The sequence below is a fragment of the Erpetoichthys calabaricus genome, chromosome 16, assembly GCF_900747795.2.
Source record: "Erpetoichthys calabaricus chromosome 16, fErpCal1.3, whole genome shotgun sequence".
In the NCBI taxonomy this organism is placed as follows: domain Eukaryota; kingdom Metazoa; phylum Chordata; class Cladistia; order Polypteriformes; family Polypteridae; genus Erpetoichthys; species Erpetoichthys calabaricus.
In genome coordinates, this window is record NC_041409.2 from 75,336,389 (window position 1) to 75,355,439 (window position 19,051).

Here is a 19,051-nt window from a genome sequence, read left to right on the forward strand (position 1 = left end):
ACACTGGCACCCCGAAGGGCAGCGTGCTGAGCCCCCTGCTTTACTCCCTCTACACCCATGACTGCGTAGCTAAGTACAGCTCTAACACCATCCTCAAGTTTGCTAATGATACCACTGTAATATGTCTGATTAGCGAGGATGATGAGACAGCCTACAGGGAGGACATCAGACTCCTGGCAAAATGGTGTCAGGACAACAACCTCACCCTCAATATTAGCAAAATTAAGGAGATGATTGTGGATTTCTGCAAACAGGCAACCGAGCACTGCCTCATCTACATTTGAGGCAAGTCTTTGGAGCAGGTCAGCAGCTTTAGGTTCCTCAGAGTTACCCTCACTGATGACTTAAATGGTCAAGTCAACATTGCAGCAGTAGTCAAGATTGCCCAACAACGCCTCTTCCTCGAGAGACTGAGTAAGGCCCGGATGTCCCCCAGAACCCTGTGCAGATTCTACTTGTGTACTGTGGAATCCATCCTAACAGGATGCATCACATCCTGGTACAGCAACTGTTCAGTTCAGGACTGCAGAGCTCTGCAGCATGTGGTGAATACAGTACAGCAGATCACAGGCACACAGCTCCCTGCGATCCATGCCATCCACACTACACGCTGTCTCAGGAAAGTGAACTGTATGTATCAGGCGGGACCCCAGCCACTGGACTGCACTGTCACTTTTCACCCTCCTCCCATCTGGGAAACGATTAAAGTACATTCGGACGTGCACCTCCAGGTTCAGGAACAGTTTCTATCCAACTGCAATCAGACTCATGAACCTTGTGTCACCTCCATTGCTACCTGCACACATACTTCTGCCACTGTCTTTACTTATTCCTAGGATGCTGGTTTTATTTATTTACTTATTTATATTCTTTATTTTTTTTTCTCTCTATGTTCACTGTCTGCGGGGGCACATGCAAGCAAGCATTTCATTGTACATGGTACTTGCACACATGACAATAAAGAATTGAACTGGTACATTCTGTGCTAGCATCTCCAAACCAAAAAAACTTCATCCGATAAGTTGTAAAATGCCGAGACTGGCAAGGTCTCGACACAAAATCTGACACATGGTCCTTCAAAGCTGGCAAATGACATTGGAGATCATGAAGGATGCACCTGCTTGAAATAATCAGTCGGTGACGTCTGCTTTGTGGGTCTGTCACAGCTGGCAAATGGTGGAGATTGTGAAAGATGCACCAGCTTAAACTAGTCAGTCGGCGACATCTGCTATGTGCACCACTTAAGTCCTTTAACACTAGAATTACCAGAGACTATGAAAAAACTCGTAGATCCGGCCCACCTTAAAACCGTTCTCACCTCTCTTTTGTCTTCTAAATGTGCCGATTAAGACGAGCAGCAAGTAGCCGGCTATTCCATCCCCCACCGTCGCAGAACGTTTACTAAGTTTTCCCAGCTCATGCCTTGTTTGATTATCTGGGAGTGACTGAACTGCTGGAGTTTTAGAATGGAAATAATAGATCGTTATTTGGAATACACACATTTAATGCGTGTTCTGTTTCTAGAGTAGTCTGTGTAAACACATTGCTAAAACAAACTTTTTCATATTTTAGTAATAAATGTCACAAAATGTAGGCATAAACTATATTTTTTTTCCTCAAACGGACATAAAATTTATAAATTGGTATGAACTGTAAATCGTTAAGTTTAAAATGTCGATCGCGGTTATTTCTGTTGATTAATCCATGCTTTTAGAGTCAGAACAGGAGCTTGTTCAGCTTATTCAGCTTCTGATTGGACTCAAACAGCGCCAGTATAACTTCACACCCAACCTGACACTGTTTGTTTTCAAATAATATTGCATTACTTCGACGATGTTTTCTGATTGGTACTTTTCGCGTCATAAAATGATTTCTTCACAACGTGACATATATTTGTCTCTTTTTTTAAAATGTGTGTTGTAGCACGCAGCAACTGGCCACCTGCATGTTCTTGCGCACAGTGAATAAGACAGCGCTATATGCAATCATCAGATTCAAATGTTAACAGTTATATAGCACGGAATGGAAATCAGCAGTTCTTAGCATTGCACCACGCAAGCTGTCATATCAACCGCCTACTGTAACTTGCTTTCTTTTTTCTTCGGTTATAGTCTTGAATAAAAGTGCACTTGTTTTGTTATACTTTTACATCAACATACGTTCCTGTGTTTGAGCCTACATGGGCATGCTCAAAAAATACACGTGTAATGCCACGAAACGTGCATGCAGACACTTCAGTTTGCAAGCATTGGTATGACAATGCAGTCACAAGTACACTGCAGAGCTATAGCGCGTCTTTATGTGAAAACAGCAGTGTCAGATGGGGAATGTCTGATGATTGCATATAGCGCTGAAGTTACTACTCTTTACTATGCTTTCCTCTGCATGTCCTGGAGTACAAAAGAAACAGCATACAGCAACATGTGGAGACTGGCAAGATTGTGGGAAAAAAAACACGTGGTCGTATGTATCGTGATAAACTGCCGTGCTATTGTGCGTCTTTATGTGAAAACAGCAGTGTCAGATGGAGGGAGGGGGGTAGGGAAGGATCCTGAACGCGACAGAGTTAAATTAGAAAGTGAATAAAAAAAAAGTGAATTAAAAAAACAAAACAAAGCTAACCTTTGCAAATATCACAAATTACACCGGCTGTTACAGACTGAAATTAAATGCATCTTTTATTCTAAAATAGTAAAAATAAGAACACTTCTCAAAAGGAAGTCATACAGGATCGAACTCGTGACCTTCTGATTGCCAGTCAGCAACTGATACTGTTGCGCCACGGCAGTAGTCACAGTGAAAGAGTGTCAATGTCACACACTAAGGCGGCTTTTTTTGGCGGCGGCTTTTTTTTTTTGTACCTTTTGTGAAAGTGTTTTTTTTGATATTTGGACTTCAGGCTTCATACATTATATAGTGTATGCCTACATTTTGTCATTTGTTACTAGCATATAAAAAAATTAGTTTTAAAAATGTGTTTACACAGATTACTGTAGAAACGCAACACATATGAAATGCGTGTGTTCCAAATAACGATTTATTATTTCCACTCTAAAACTCCACTTCACTCCCAGATAATCAATCAAGACATGATCTGGGAGAAGTTCGTGTACGTTCTAAGTCGGTGGGGGGATGGAATAGCCGGCTGCTTATAGCATGTCTTTATCAGTACATTTAGATGACAAAAGATGCTGGCGGAGAGGTGATAACGGTTTTAAGAAGTGATTTAAGGTGGGCCAGATCTACGAGTTTTTTCATAGGCTCTGATAATTCTTGTGTTAAAGGTCTCAGCGTATGGGATCAAAGCTGAGGCAAGCTGATGTTAAATCTTAAGGCTGTGGTGGGAACAGCAGCTTCAGTGTCTGTAGCCAGTTGGTCGATTTGTTAACACCAAAATCATGGCACTGCCAATTTTCACTAAGCTGCAACACTGACCTAATAAACTTTGGCTTTGAGCCTGAAGGACTTGAATTATTCTTTGGAGGCACAGCTACAACACAAAACTTGATTTTGTATGCAACACAATGAAAATATGCAAGGAATGCACAGGAACCATTTTTACTCTACAACAGTAGAGTGAACAAGACAGGTATTTTATACCTAATTCAATCCCTCTAAAAGGCAAAAACGTCAATCAAACCTCAAAATCTGTGTCGACTTTGCCTTGCACAAAAATCTATATTAGGGTACGCCCTTCTCCACAGATCCACAGGACCAAATACCATTCTCTTAAAAAAAGACCATTACAGTTCACCAAACCTTTCATTTTTTCTCTACTGTGCATAGTCATGAAGCCTATGAATGTAGGAGTTTGCCAAAGCAAACTGATTATTTTATCTCAGAATAAATTTACTTCAGTTAATGGTTGGATTTCTCTAATTTTTTTCCAATATGAGATTACAGTAATTTACCAAAGGGTGAATTTTTTTTATAACCTTTTATACTCATCATTACCAGAGGTGCCAATGATTGTGGAGGGGAAAGCACCAAAAATAGCCACATTAATGCTTTTCATCAGTGTTCATTCTTTCCTGCAAGTAACAAATGATTTGAACCGCAAATAATAATGAGTTATGCTCACTAGATTCATGACACCTAGATAGAGAAGTCTTTTCAATAGCAATAGTCAATTAAAAAAAGAAAAACACAAAAACACACGCACTGGGTACTGGTTGTTTAAAGCACACAAATTAGTTGTAAAAGATTCCTTCAAAATAAATAAAAAAGTTAAGCTTGAAATCAGAAGGGTTTTATTCTCCCCAACCTGAACATTGCCAAACAAGTGCAGTTATGCAGTTCTTTGGCAAAGACCACTCAGTTTTGCGAGCCATGTTCAAATGCTGCAAATATCTTTAAGTGCAGCTTATTTTATCCTCTCCCATAAGAAGAGAGGCACAATTTATTGGGAACTGTATTGTTATCGGCCGATGTTCATTAAAAACGAAGACATCGAAATCAGTCAAGTGTGTACATTTTAACCAAAACGGCCGACAGGTATAATTGGGACTTGTCAACATTGTCAGTTCACTAAATAATTAAATGTTGTTTTCATTGTTCGGTGAGGCAGACGTTAAGCTACAGAAAAACATGCATGCAAGCAGTCCCTTGTGCACACACACAAAAAACACGCCACAGGGTTTCCTAGTTTTGCTGACAGGAGCATTGCGCACTTTACTTATTCATTGGACAGATATCGTTAGTAAAGCAGCATGTCAGCCGTGTGGTCACATTTTTCCTTGAAAAAGGAAGACAACTAAGTTGCTATCTACACTACCTGTAAAAATTAGATAATGCATGGAGACTGCTGAATTAAATCTTTCAATACCATAAATTTAATTATCCATCTGAAGAACCACCATAACAAATTATAAACTGAATTTCTAGCAGATAATGCTACCAAAACGAAACTTAAATCAGACGCTACCAGGATCACTAGCGGTAGCCTCATACAGCAAAACCTTCAAAGCATAAAGACATTTCCTCAAGACAGCACCAGAACTAAAGGCATATCTACTAAAATAATGGCAATGATCACATTCGATGACCAACCTTTTTCCTTTGTTGAGGACAAGGGATTTCGTCAGATTTCATGATGTAGTTCATTTAGAACCTCGGAATATTCTTCCAAGCTGGCGATACTTTGCAGATGTGTCACTGCCTACATTATATGATGTGATTGTTTCTTAAAAGCTCGTGGATATATGTAGCAATGTCACCAGCATTAGCTTCACTACAGATATGTGGAGCTCAGAGGTTGGCCTCATGAGCATGTCGAGTCTAACTGCACACTGGATTGATGAAAAGTTTGAGGCAAAAATAGTGGTGCATGCTAATGAGTTCTCCGGTTCTCATTCTGCAAGTTTCATCGCACAAGCTTTCGATTCCATATTAGCAAAGTAGAACATTTCAAAAAGTAATATGCACATTGTGCTTCGTGACAACGCTCGCAATATGGCAAAAGCTATGGAAGAAAGTGGCATTAAAAGTTGAAGCTGCATTGCTCACACTTTGCAGCTTATTGTAAATGAAGGCTTACTGAGTCACAGAAGCATCTCAGACTGTGTTTCCATTGGGAAGTGAATAGTTACTCATTTTAAGCACTCACAGCTCACTATTTCGCAGCTGAGAGAAATACAAACAGATCTTGGTACCTCAACAAGAATGATTCAGCAGGATGTCCCGACTCGCTGGAGCAGCACGTATCATATGCTGAAAAATCTAGTTGATCAGAAGTGCACTCTTACTGCGTATGGGGCTGAATACAAGCTTCCTGCCTCTCTAACAGTACATCAGTGGGGACTTGTGGAAAACAGGATCACTCTACTTGAACCATTCAAGCAACTTACTAAAGACATAAGCATGCACTCATCTACAATTACAGATGTGATTCCATCTGTTGACACACTTAAACATCTGCTTAGCAAGTGTGACAAGACGTATTCCGGAGTTCAGACGGCGAAAACCACACTTTTGGAGGCTAATCACAAGAGAAAAAGATTTGTATTCGGAGAGATGTTACTGCTTCATTACTGGAGATGTATGAAGAAATTCTTGGAGAAAATTCCTATGAGGCTGCAGAACCACATTCAACTGCAGCTGAAGTAAAATAACAAAATCATAAAATTATTAACAATAATCATACTACTTAGGTTGACCAGACGTCCCAAATGGGGGCGGGGTTGTTAAGAAAATTTTTTTTTTTTTTTTTTTTTAATACAAACCACACACTGCAACTTCCAAATATCCAATCAGTAAAACTCACAGCACTGCAAGGCGGCTTGCTGGGACCGTGTATAACTTAAGAGCGCAGGGCAAACTACTCCACAAACAGCTGAGAAGAAAAGGAACACGTTAACGGCATCACCTCACCTTTTGTAAGGTTTTTACAATCTATGTTTGCCAGATTGCCTACAAAACTGTTACTGCAGTGGCCCAGTTTCTGGGGTTATTCTGTTTTAGACAGTCGAGTCACAGAGGAATAATAGTGGAGGAATTTATATAGTGTTCACTTAACAAAAAGGAGGAACAGGTTCACCTGCATGCTAGAATGCAGCTTCAAGTTTTGTACCTTGTGAAAGATGAGTCTCCTGTATCTAAACTGTAAAAGATTTTAAGAGAATTACTCCAGTTTTAATGTAAGCATTACTTTTAAAACAAAACTACCCTGAAATACACAGCAGTCTCTCAATATTTCAAGGCACACCTGCGTTACAAAGTGCTTCATTTTAGAACAGCTTGTGCTGCATCTCTTAAAAGTGCATCCACATCACACTTTATACAGAATGCCCTTTATATGAACCAAATCGTTATGTTAAGCTTTCAACACCACAGTATTAATGGAGGTGGTTGATACAGGCAGTTGTCCTATTTTCTTTACTACAAATCTGGTCAACCTAATATACAGTGGTGTGAAAAACTATTTGCCCCCTTCCTGATTTCTTATTCTTTTGCATGTTTGTCACACAAAATGTTTCTGATCATCAAACACATTTAACCATTAGTCAAATATAACACAAGTAAACACAAAATGCAGTTTGTAAATGGTGGTTTTTATTATTTAGGGAGAAAAAAAAATCCAAACCTACATGGCCCTGTGTGAAAAAGTAATTGCCCCCTGAACCTAATAACTGGATGGGCCACCCTTAGCAGCAATAACTGCAATCAAGCGTTTGCGATAACTTGCAATGAGTCTTTTACAGTGCTCTGGAGGAATTTTGGCCCACTCACCTTTGCAAAATTGTTGTAATTCAGCTTTATTTGAGGGTTTTCTAGCATGAACCGCCTTTTTAAGGTCATGCCATAGCATCTCAATTGGATTCAGGTCAGGACTTTGACTAGGCCACTCCAAAGTCTTCATTTTGTTTTTCTTCAGCCATTCAGAGGTGGATTTGCTGGTGTGTTTTGGGTCATTGTCCTGTTGCAGCACCCAAGATCGCTTCAGCTTGAGTTGACGAACAGATGGCCGGACATTCTCCTTCAGGATTTTTTGGTAGACAGTAGAATTCATGGTTCCATCTATCACAGCAAGCCTTCCAGGTCCTGCAAAACAACCCCAGACCATCACACTACCACCACCATATTTTACTGTTGGTATGATGTTCTTTTTCTGAAATGCTGTGTTCCTTTTAAGCCAGATGTAACGGGACATTTGCCTTCCAAAAAGTTCAACTTTTGTCTCATCAGTCCACAAGGTATTTTCCCAAAAGTCTTAGCAATCATTGAGATGTTTCTTAGCAAAATTGAGACGAGCCCTAATGGTCTTTTTGCTTAACAGTGGTTTGCGTCTTGGAAATCTGCCATGCAGGCCGTTTTTGCCCAGTCTCTTTTTTATGGTGGAGTCGTGAACACTGACCTTAATTGAGGCAAGTGAGGCCTGCAGTTCTTTAGACGTTGTCCTGGGGTCTTTTGTGACCTCTCGGATGAGTCGTCTCTGCGCTCTTGGGGTAATTTTGGCCAGCCGGCCACTCCTGGGAAGGTTCACCACTGTTCCATGTTTTTGCCATTTGTGGATAATGGCTCTCACTGTGGTTCGCTGGAGTCCCAAAGCTTTAGAAATGGCTTTATAACCTTTACCAGACTGATAGATCTCAATTACTTCTGTTCTCATTTGTTCCTGAATTTCTTTGGATCTTGGCATGATGTCTAGCTTTTGAGGTGCTTTTGGTCTACTTCTCTGTGTCAGGCAGCTCCTATTTAAGTGATTTCTTGATTGAAACAGGTGTGGCAGTAATCAGGCCTGGGGGTGGCTACGGAAATTGAACTCAGGTGTGATACACCACAGTTAGGTTATTTTTTAACAAGGGGGCAATTACTTTTTCACACAGGGCCATGTAGGTTTGGATTTTTTTTCTCCCTAAATAATAAAAACCATCATTTAAAAACTGCATTTTGTGTTTACTTGTGTTATATTTGACTAATGGCTAAATGTGTTTGATGATCAGAAACATTTTGTGTGACAAACATGCAAAAGAATAAGAAATCAGGAAGGGGGGAAATAGTTTTTCACACCAATGTATATATATATTTTTTATTGTAATATAGGTAAATGTTCGTCAACATGTTTTTATTTTCAGCTGATTAACTATGAAAGCTAGCCCCCTTTTTCCAGAAATAATAGTGCCCTCCAGTATTGGAAAAGCAATGCAACCTGTCCTATCAGCACCTTGTACCAGTATAGACAGTGAACACCTTTTTTCAGCTGTGTCAAATATAGTAAATGAAAAGAGAAACAGACTTGCTGGTGAAAAGGCAGAAATGCTTACTTTTGTTAAGAAAAACCTACCATTTGTGCTTTTAAAGAAGCCAACTTAAGCCCAGGGTTACTGGCCTCATTGTACCTTTTATTTTAGTTTTACTTAAAGTAATACATGTCTGATTATTGCACAAAGAATAAGAATTCATTTTTTTTGTTAATATCCCCAATACCATGTTATGTAATGGCATGGTGTCTTGATGAGCTTAAGTTACCCACAATGTGTATGTTAAGCAGATTTTTGTACATGATCTGGAGTATTTTTTCTATAGAGACGGACCATATCTTACTCTTTTCCCCTGCACAGAAAGTACTGGCTGCTTGCATCTATAGTAAAGAAGAGTGTAAGTCAGAAATTAAAAATAAATAAATAAATAAAAAGTTCACCTCTGTTTCACATGCTACCATTGTTTCTTTGATAATGCATAATACATTTTCAGCATAACTAAAAACATTCAAACCTTAAGAAAAAAATTTTTAAAAAATGTGTATATTATATATATATATATAATATACACATTTTTTAAATTTTTTTTTCTTAAGGTTTGAATGTTTACATACATATATATATACACATATACACACATTTTATATATATATATATATATATATATATATATATATATATATATATATATATATATATACACACACATATATACATATATACACACACACACACACACACACATTATATACATACATACACACACACACACACACACAAGTAATGTGCAAAAGTTTTAGGCAGATGTGAAAAAAATGCTGTAAACAAAGAATGCTTTCAAAAATGGAAGTGTTAATCATTTATTTTCATCAATCAACAAAATGCAGTGAATGAACAAAAGAGAAATCTAAATCAAATCAATATTTGGTGTGACCACCCTTTACCTTCAAAACAGCATCAATTCTTCTAGGTACACTTACACACAGTTTTTGAAGGAACTCGGCTGGTAGGTTGTTCCAAACATCTTGGAGAACTAACCACAGATCTTCTGTGGATGTAGGCTTCCTCACATCCTTCTGTCTCTTCATGTAATCCCAGACACACTCGATGATGTCGAGATCAGGGCTCTGTGGGGGCCATACCATCACTTCCAGAACTTCTTGTTCTTCTTTACACTGAAGATAGTTCTTAATGACTTTGGCTGTATGTTTGGGGTCGTTGTCCTGCTGCAGAATAAATTTGGGGCCAATCATACGCCTCCCTGATGGTATTGCATGATGGATAAGTATCTGCCTGTATTTATCAGCATTGAGAACACCATTAATCCTGACCAAATCTCCAACTCCATTTGCAGAAATGCAGCCCCAAACGTTCAAGGAACCTCCACCATGCTTCACTATTGCCTGCAGACACTCATTATTGTACCGTTCTCCAGCCCTTTGACGAACAAACTGCCTTCTGCTACAGCCAAATATTTCAAATTTCAGTCCAGAGCACCTGCTGCCATTTTTCTGCACCCCAGTTCCTATGTTTTCGTGCATACTTGAATCACTTGGCCTTGTTTCCATGTCGGAGGTATGGCTTTTTGGCTGCAACTCTTCCATGAAGACCACTTCTAGCCAGACTTCTCCGGAAAGTAGATGGGTGTACCTGGGTCCCACTGGTTTCTGCCAGTTCTGAGCTGATGGCACTGCTGGACATCTTCCGATTTTGAAGGGTAATAAGCTTGATGTGTCTTTCATCTGCTGCACTAAGTTTCCTTGGCCGACCACTGCGTCTACGATCCTCAACGTTGCCTGTTTCTTTGTGCTTCTTCAAAAGAGCTTGAACAGCACATCTTGAAACCCCAGTCTGCTTTGAAATCTTTGTCTGGGAGAGACCTTGTTGATGCAATACAACTACCTTGTGTCTTGTTGCTGTGCTCAATCTTGCCATGACATGAAACGGTCTTCCACAACTTCACCTTGGTGGAGTTTGGCTGTTCCTCACCCAGTTTTAAGCCTCCTACACAGCTGTTTCTGTTTCAGTTAATGACTGTGTTTCAACCTACGTGTGAGATTGATGATCATTAGCACCTGTTTGGTATAATTGGTTGATCACACACCTGACTATAATCCTACAAAATCTCTGACTTTGTGCAAGTGTACCTATAAGAATTAATGCTGGTTTGAAGGCAAAAGGTAGTAACACCAAATATTGATTTGATTTTTCTTTTGTTTGCTCACTTTGCATTTTGTAAATTGATAACAATAAACAATCATTATTTATACTTCTGAAAGCATTCTTTGTTTAAAGCATATATATATATATATATATATATATATATTAAAACTTCTGCACAGTACTATATATATATATATATATATATATATATATATATATATATATATATATATCACGGCATTCGTAGTCTGAATCACAATCCGATTGTATGGGTGGTTATCTACCAGGTAACGCTTGTGGTTGGTCAGCAAGTTGGCTAACATCCGCCACGGTGCCCTCTTTCAGTTGCGATTAGCCGACTTGCTGACCAACCACAAGTGTTACCTGGTAGGTAACCACCCATACAATCAGATTGTGATTCAGACTACGAATGCCGTGAATGTAATTACCCCGATCTACATGCTGTCAAACGAACGAACCACACGCCGTGGCGCAACGTTAGGGGCTTCACCTCTAGCGCTGACGTCCGAGGTTCGATTCCCGACAGGGAGTGCAGTGAGTGTGTACGCCTGATGAGCCCAGAATTAGGGCGAAACACGTGTTGCGTACTCTTTGCATTATTTGACAGTAAACTATTTCAACCATATTTTTATATATATATATATATATATATATATATATATATATATATATATATATATATATATATATATGTGAAAGAGAAGGTCTGTGATATGGTTTGCATATTTGCAGCTGGAGATCCACAAAGGGAGAAAATGAATCATGTATTATAAAGTAGTTTTTATTCCTGAGCTTTCATCCCCTACCAGGGGCCTTCATCAGAGGATAATGCTTAGACTTACAAGTATCAAAGGCAATATATAGCAAAAAATTACATTGGGGTGGGGGGCGAAGTCAGTGTGAAATCTTTACAACCAATAACCCCCCCCCCCCCCCATGTAATTTTTTACCATATATTCCCTTTGATTCTTGTAAGTCTAAGCATTATCCTCTGATGAAGTCCTCTGGTAGGGGCTGAAAGCTCAGGAATAAAAACTACTTTATGATACGCGATTCATTTTCTCCCTTTGTGGATCTCCAGCTGCATATATATTGTGGCACGCAGCTGGGGGTGGTACCCAGCCGGGACACCCAAGAGGCCTGGAGGAGGGCTAACGCCTCCTCCAGACCACAAGGGGGCGACTGCCCTGGTTGCTGTGGGGGCCACAGGTACAGAACTTTGAAGCTCAACCCTGTAGGGGTCCATGGTCACCACCAGGGGGAGTCCCAATGCCTGGAGAGCCCTGGACCTCAGCACCTCCGCCACACCAGGAAGTGCTGGGGGGAAGAGGAGCAGGGACACCCGGAGTGCTTCCGGGGTTACAACCGGCACTTCCGCCACACTGGGGCGTGTCGGTGGAAGACTGCCGGAGCACATCCGGGGGAAAATAAAAGGGGCCGCCTCCCTTCATTCGGGGCTGGAGTCGGGTGGAAGAGGACGAGGTCTGGGAGAGGAAAGAGGAGGCCTGAAGAGACAAAAGGCATTTGTGTTGGCCTGGACTATTGGAGTGATTGGTGCTGCGGCACTGGGTTGTGCTTCACTTAAATATTGTAAATAAACGTGTGTTGGACTTTAAACAATGTCCATCTGTCTCCGGGCTATTTCCCACAATATCTATCTATATCAATATCTATCAGCTATCAGTATTGGCAAAGATGGAGAAAAACATTAGTTATCGTTATTGCCTTGAATTTTCATATCAGTACATCATTACCTATAAGTAAAATTGTAGCTTAATATATGAAGTCAAATGAGGATATTTTATAATTATTATTATTTAATCCAAAGTAAAAAAAGGTAAAAACAGAAAAAGACTTTAGGCTGTGGGGTCATTGTTTCATCACATTTAAGTTTCATTCTACATTATCAAGACAATGTTTACTATTGAGGTTCTTAGTTAATTTTGCTTTTCTTGACATTGCTCATGCTGTGCCATATCCCAGTCTTGTATCAACTAGTGTATATGTGTTAAAGAAACTATTCCTGAGAAGTAACATGCATTCATAATGCTAGTCTAAAAATACCTGTAATTTTCTGGCACAATACTGCACCAGAATTGCATAATTAGCCTGCAAAAATGGTTTCAATTGTGCTTTAAACTATACTTGCTTATCATCAAATGCAGATTATCCTTCCAGGTTACTTTATGATGCTAAATGTTTTGTATTTAGTCTACTTGTTCATTTCATAGATGATTCAAAAGAATACTTCAGGAGCATGGTTTATACTTTGCCATACACATCCTACTGGGAATAGAAGCTATTAAATTAAGAAGAATAAACCTCTTGACTGTCTTCCTGCAAGGAAATAGCAAATACTTTATCCAAATAAAAATGCATCATTTTAAGGTATGGAAGAAAAACTGATTCACAACAAAAGTCTTTTATTCTACAGCTCAGACACCTTGCAAAGATTATACTTGAGGATTACTATTCAGACATTATGCATAAACATCATATTACAGCTTCATTGGGTAATTAATTAGCATAACATGCCTAGATGTCTCATTTGGCATGCATTACTGATTAGTAAAGAATTTCATTCATTTCACTGTAGAACACCACAAAGTTGGGAAAACAGACATGCTCAGGAAGAAGCTATGACATCTGATGTGGCAACATGCCGGTAGTGGTTGTCATTTGAAAACTGCTAAACAAAAATGGTTTGATCTCTATAACAAAACATTTAATTTAGTTTTCAAGCAGGTAGAATTTTAGTTTAATAGTCAACCAATTTCCCAAAGCCAGATAGTGTTATGTTAAATGCAAAAAGAAAAAAGGAAAACAATTATTAAAAAATAAATACACAAAAATAAAAACCAGAGTTAAGTCCTACCTTTTGGTAAACCTGAATGACATGTTTCTATAAAAACAAAAAAAAAGAAAAAGAAAAAACGTGATATCCTATCATTAAAATGAAGAATTAAAAAAAAAAAAAAAAAGTGATAATTTGTGTGATTTGTGAAGAGATTTAAAAACTTGTGTTTTGAGACCTGGTATGATTAAAAAAGAAAAAAAGAAAAAAAAAACTAGCTTATACTGGCTTCAAGGACTGGTAAATATTTGCAATTGGTAGTAAAACTACAGTTTAAATCAAATGTTAAGTTTATCCAAATTATAATGTCTTAAAGTGGAAAGAATTCAGTTCTGATTAATAAAAATCTTATATGCTTAAAGGGCAAGACAGTATTTGTATGGGAGACCCAATTAAGAAGTAAAGATCGATTACGGCTGAAAGAGGTTTGTCAAATTTTTCGTTTTAACCATTCCAAGAAAACCAGGTGTGAGGTCATTTTTATATATAAGAGAATTCCATTTGTAGCCACAACAGCAGCATCTGATTTTGAAGAGCAATATTTCGACAGTGGGGATCTTAAGTGAATGTAATTAATATACATAAACACCGAACATGAATGACAGAGCATTCATGCTTAATGTATTTGTATTAAATTTTGTATTAAAGCCAGACTTGCATAGCTCCTCAGTAACTGCAATGGTAATTACAGTGTTTATTAGATAGGATCATAATCTCTCTGACCCATGAAGATTTGTGTCCAAACATGAATCCCCCCCACCCCCCGAGAACATTATAGTTACTGAAGAACTGATTACTTTGTTCACTGAGAAGTTACTACCTTCTATTATGTGTTGCAAATATAAATCTATTTTTATCTACGACCATAATAATTTTATTTAGGAGATAAAGTCATTATGCCCTTCAAATTGAACTTAGCAATGTATCCAATTATGCCAGCCACTGGGGACTTATAAAATTCATATCCACAATTTAAATTTTTGTAAAGACCAATAGATTAGTGTCTACACTGATTTCTCCAACACCACCCCGGGAAACACTGAAACCATTTTTAAGTGGACAAATTATCTTGTATGTTTCACATAAAAAAAGCAGACTAGAAAGGTATCAGAGTTACCAAGATTTCTAGACCTGGTCAGAATATATGGTACATCACCAAATGGGAGTCTATAGTAAAAGGTTGTCTCCACAATCAGAATTTAAGTTTTTGACTACAAAAGAGACAGAATAAATATTTTATTTATATATACATACATACATACACATACATATATACATATATATATAGATACATAATGGACCTGAAGTAATTTCCCCCATAGGATTGTATGTAAATACAATTAATCGGTTCCGGACCGTACGAGTGTATGTAAATACATATACGCCCGCCTGCTCGCGCTCTCTCTCTCTCTCGCTCGCTCTCTGCACAGGGAGAGACTGAACACGTGCGGAAATCATTGGTGTGTACGAACAAGAAGGGAAACTGGCTTGTTTGTCACCCAAGTGTGTGGTCGTGAACAGACGCAAAAGTTTGGCTAACTTTTTGGTTGTAACCCAATTTTTACGTGGTCCGAGACGTTCATGACCCGAGGTTACACTGTATATATAAATAAATGCAAAATGGGGGGAGAGTTGAAGTGTGGATTTTGTAAAGCAGAACAATCAGTCATAAATCAAAATTATTCAAAAATTAAAATCCAGCTACGAGTCATTAAGCTATACTGTAAAAAGATAAACCAAAAGCCATAATCAATTATTTCAGAAATTTGTTTTTTATGGAAGTGTGGTTTTGCAGGGTTTTTTTTTTCCCTGAACTTGTTTTATTCCAAGAGTGAGTCTGGACTTAGCAGAAGTCCAAGACAAAAAACACCTACCTTCGAGTGAGCTTAGAAGTCAGCTTGCTGAAGAGATTGGTGGAACCTCGACTCCGAGTTTGAGACAAAGGTGTGGCATCATGTGAAAGAGTGGGAGAGGCAGGTGGACCATTGTACGTTGCTGTTCTCCGCTCTCGAAGCTGGCCACCATGGAAAGTTCTTCGACTGGCAGTGTCACGTGGAAAGCGTAGTCTGTCAGGTGTGGTAGCACTAGTGATACTGTGAGTGGAGGCCACAGGATTTCTCTGGGCAGGCGTACTACTGTTAAAAAAAAGAAAAAATCCAGCATTTTTACTTTGACATGGCTAAGTGACATACAATGACATGCTACGGTGGACTAAGTTATCCTCTCAGTTCAAAGGTTTAGAAACAAAAGGTAAGACATGGAAAGTACTGGAAACCCAGTCAGAAGCATGCATCTATGGAAATGTATCTAAGCACTGACAAAAGCTACACAAAAGAACAAGGGAGGTCAGTTAGAGAAAGTTTTTTTATGTATTAAAATATTTTGACAACTTTACAATTATACCATTATAAAATTAATGAATGACATAAATCAGTAAAACATAGCTGCATCAAAAAATACAGCATTTTATTTTTTTCCATTAATAGCATACAAAGTCCTTAAAGAAAGAAGTGTTATGAAATTAGGAATTGTTCAGATTCCAGAATGGTACAATCCTAGAGTTTTACATTGGTGTGGTCATGTGTGCACAGAGGTTATTCTCAGCTCCTGTGGGTACAGATAAGAAGCTGGACACTGTCTTGTCTGGTACAGGTATGGAAATGCCCACGCCCTGCCAGGCAATGTCAAATTTGGAAAAATACTGTAAAATCTCACACATAATCATGCACACTCGCGTATAACATGCATGCTGATTTAGCCCAAAATTTACAGGTAAAAAATGAAATTCATATATAATGTGCACTGTTCACTTTAAGATTTAATTCAAATTGAAGTTATTACTTTATAATTGTTTTTTTTAAACAAAATTTAATCTTTATTTAGTTTAGGTAAATTTTAATACTTTATCTGATGACACCTGTTTATACTCCCAGAAAACTTTGTCTTTGCTACCGACAAGATTATTAGAAATAAAACATTTCATTAAACCACATTGAATTATAGATGCATCTAATTAATTCCAAGCTGCAAGTATCTATTCGGCCAGGTCGGAGATAGTTGGTCGATGCATACGGCCAACAGCAGTATATGTGCAATTACCATTGCATAACCATGCATTCCATTTAAGACCAGATCAGATTTTCTTAAGTTCCTCCTTGATGTATGCAAAACAACTCGAGTACCAACATAGACTGTTGCTTACGTAAACCACTGAGACATTATGCCCAAAAACATTTTAACCAGCCAATGGTCAATGCTTCATCCATCCATCCTTTAAAGTGAACATGACTGTTAGCATGACTTGAAGTTTATTCCTTTGCATAGAATTGCTCTCTTAAAAATTGTGAAAGGTGGCAACTTTCCTCCATCTCCAGTGCACACTAAAATAACAATAAAGAGACTTCACACGTCCTGTTATGTGCCTATTTTGTCTATAGTCCTATCGTAAAGGATATCAAAAGTCAACGGTGTCTGATCAGCATTTCCAGTCTGTGCAACATCATGCGTGTGTTCTTTTCTCAATTTAATAATGTAGTTTTGAAACTCCAGGAGCTTTGTTTTGTAATCATCTGAAAGCTGTTATGTGATGGTAGTTATTCTATAAACTGAAAGACCATGACGCTTCACAAAACTGCCCATCCATGAGAAGATTATCAAATCTTTGCCATCAAAGTTCCAAAGCTTTAAGTCTGATTTCAATACATGAAAAACCAATTCCCCGTAGCCTCCCATTTGTTGTCCAGTCCATTAAGTCTTTTTCTAGGTCTGGAAAACTTGCTGGGGCCCCATGATTTGCCTTTTATATAAAATATCAGTAGGCAACGCTTGCAAAGCCTGTTTGTGCACCATAATAAGATGTTTGACTCAGTAATACAAAAATGGCAACTTGCTGTCCCATTGCTATTAGTTTTTGCATATTTTATTACTAACAGCTTTAATGCTGCAGTAGAACTTCTCCTTGATTTCATTTTAAGGGCTTAAAATATCAGACAGTATTAACACTTTTAGTGCAGATGTCAACTTTTGTCAACAGGACAGGCAAGGGTGATAATCAACTGTAAATGTTGAAAAAACTCAGTTATGGTAAAGGAAGACTCTCTGTGCTTAGAGGAATGATAGACTTATTGACTAGACGTCTAATCCCTGCAGCTTGTGCGTGAGCAGTAGTAGTAAAACGAGTACCGGCAGGAAAACAATGGCAAAAATGGCATCAACACCTGGTGAGAGAGCGAATTGAATGTGCCAAGTAAAATATTCAGTGGACAATATTTTGTGTATATTATTTTGAATTGGGCTCTGACTTGTTGGACTCCGATTTTGGTGCAAGTGATCTGGAGATCTAAAACGAAAGTGTAGTACTGGTATCAGGTGATTGGGGTGCTGAACACGCTAGTGTAGTTGATGAGCCTACGGCAACAGTCTCCTGGGAGGACTGCCACTTAAATAAGAGGTAAAAACCAGATTGCACTGTCACCGCCAATGTCCCTGCACAACCACTGCTGCCAGAGACGGTGAACATGCAGTGAGAGTAGCCACAGAACCAGCAAGAGACGTTTTATGTTGATTTATGTGAGAAACCATTGTTTTGTGTGCTTTTCAAAAAACAGCCCATTGGGCAAGAACTGGATATCTGTAGTTAAAAATGTAATTATTACAAATAGAGATTTCTAATGAATTTGAATTTTAATCTACTAACCTAATGTACAAATAATACCCAGAAGCCCTATCCTTCCACTAGAGTTTATTTTTAAAAAGGGACAGTACTTTTACAACTGAAGGAGGCATGAGTTGTATTTTACTTCTTACATTTGCCGGAGGCTTAAAGATGACTCACAGTTCCTACAAAGAAAGCATTCAGCTACACACATGCATTCAAGTAGGACTGCAATTCATTTCATAAAATAAATCCAGCTGACCGGTACCCTGTCCATTACTGATCCAGTCTGTAATGTAAAGAAACCCGATATTTTTTCATTTGACACTCTCTGTGACTGCTATCAGTTAGTATGCCATGCATTATGTAAAGAATAATAAAGCAGTGGCTAAAACATTACAAAGTAATGCGTGCTCACACAATGTTCAACTTACAGAAAGATTACCTTAAAATTACTTTGTGTGATACAAACATTGTAAATGTGATATGCTTTTGTGTATGGAAGTTTAAATATCATACTTACCTGGCAAGTGGAAAAATTTTACAAAAACAAAATCACAAGACTGTCATTTTGATGTCACCAAAATTTTTTCAAGTTTTAAATGAACTAAACTGAAGTAGCTCTAGTACTTCTAAAACTATTGAGACTTGTTTCTGAAA

At 38.3% G+C, this 19,051-nt stretch overlaps 1 protein-coding gene across 8 annotated transcripts in view; it reads right to left on the reverse strand.

Annotated features, from left to right (window-relative positions):
• The window catches only part of mark3a (MAP/microtubule affinity-regulating kinase 3a), a 106,315-nt gene that overhangs the window by 16,015 nt on the left and 71,249 nt on the right, over positions 1-19,051 (reverse strand). For 4 of the 8 annotated variants that reach the window (XM_028822099.2, XM_028822097.2, XM_028822104.2 and 1 more), the window contains 2 exons: positions 15,612-15,872; positions 13,759-13,785 (listed from right to left, as the gene is read on the reverse strand). In XM_028822099.2, the coding sequence (XP_028677932.2) occupies positions 13,759-13,785; positions 15,612-15,872 (288 nt within the window). The remainder of the gene's footprint in view (positions 1-13,758; positions 13,786-15,611; positions 15,873-19,051) is intronic. The other 4 variants (XM_028822098.2, XM_028822103.2, XM_028822100.2 and 1 more) reach the window with 1 other exon arrangement.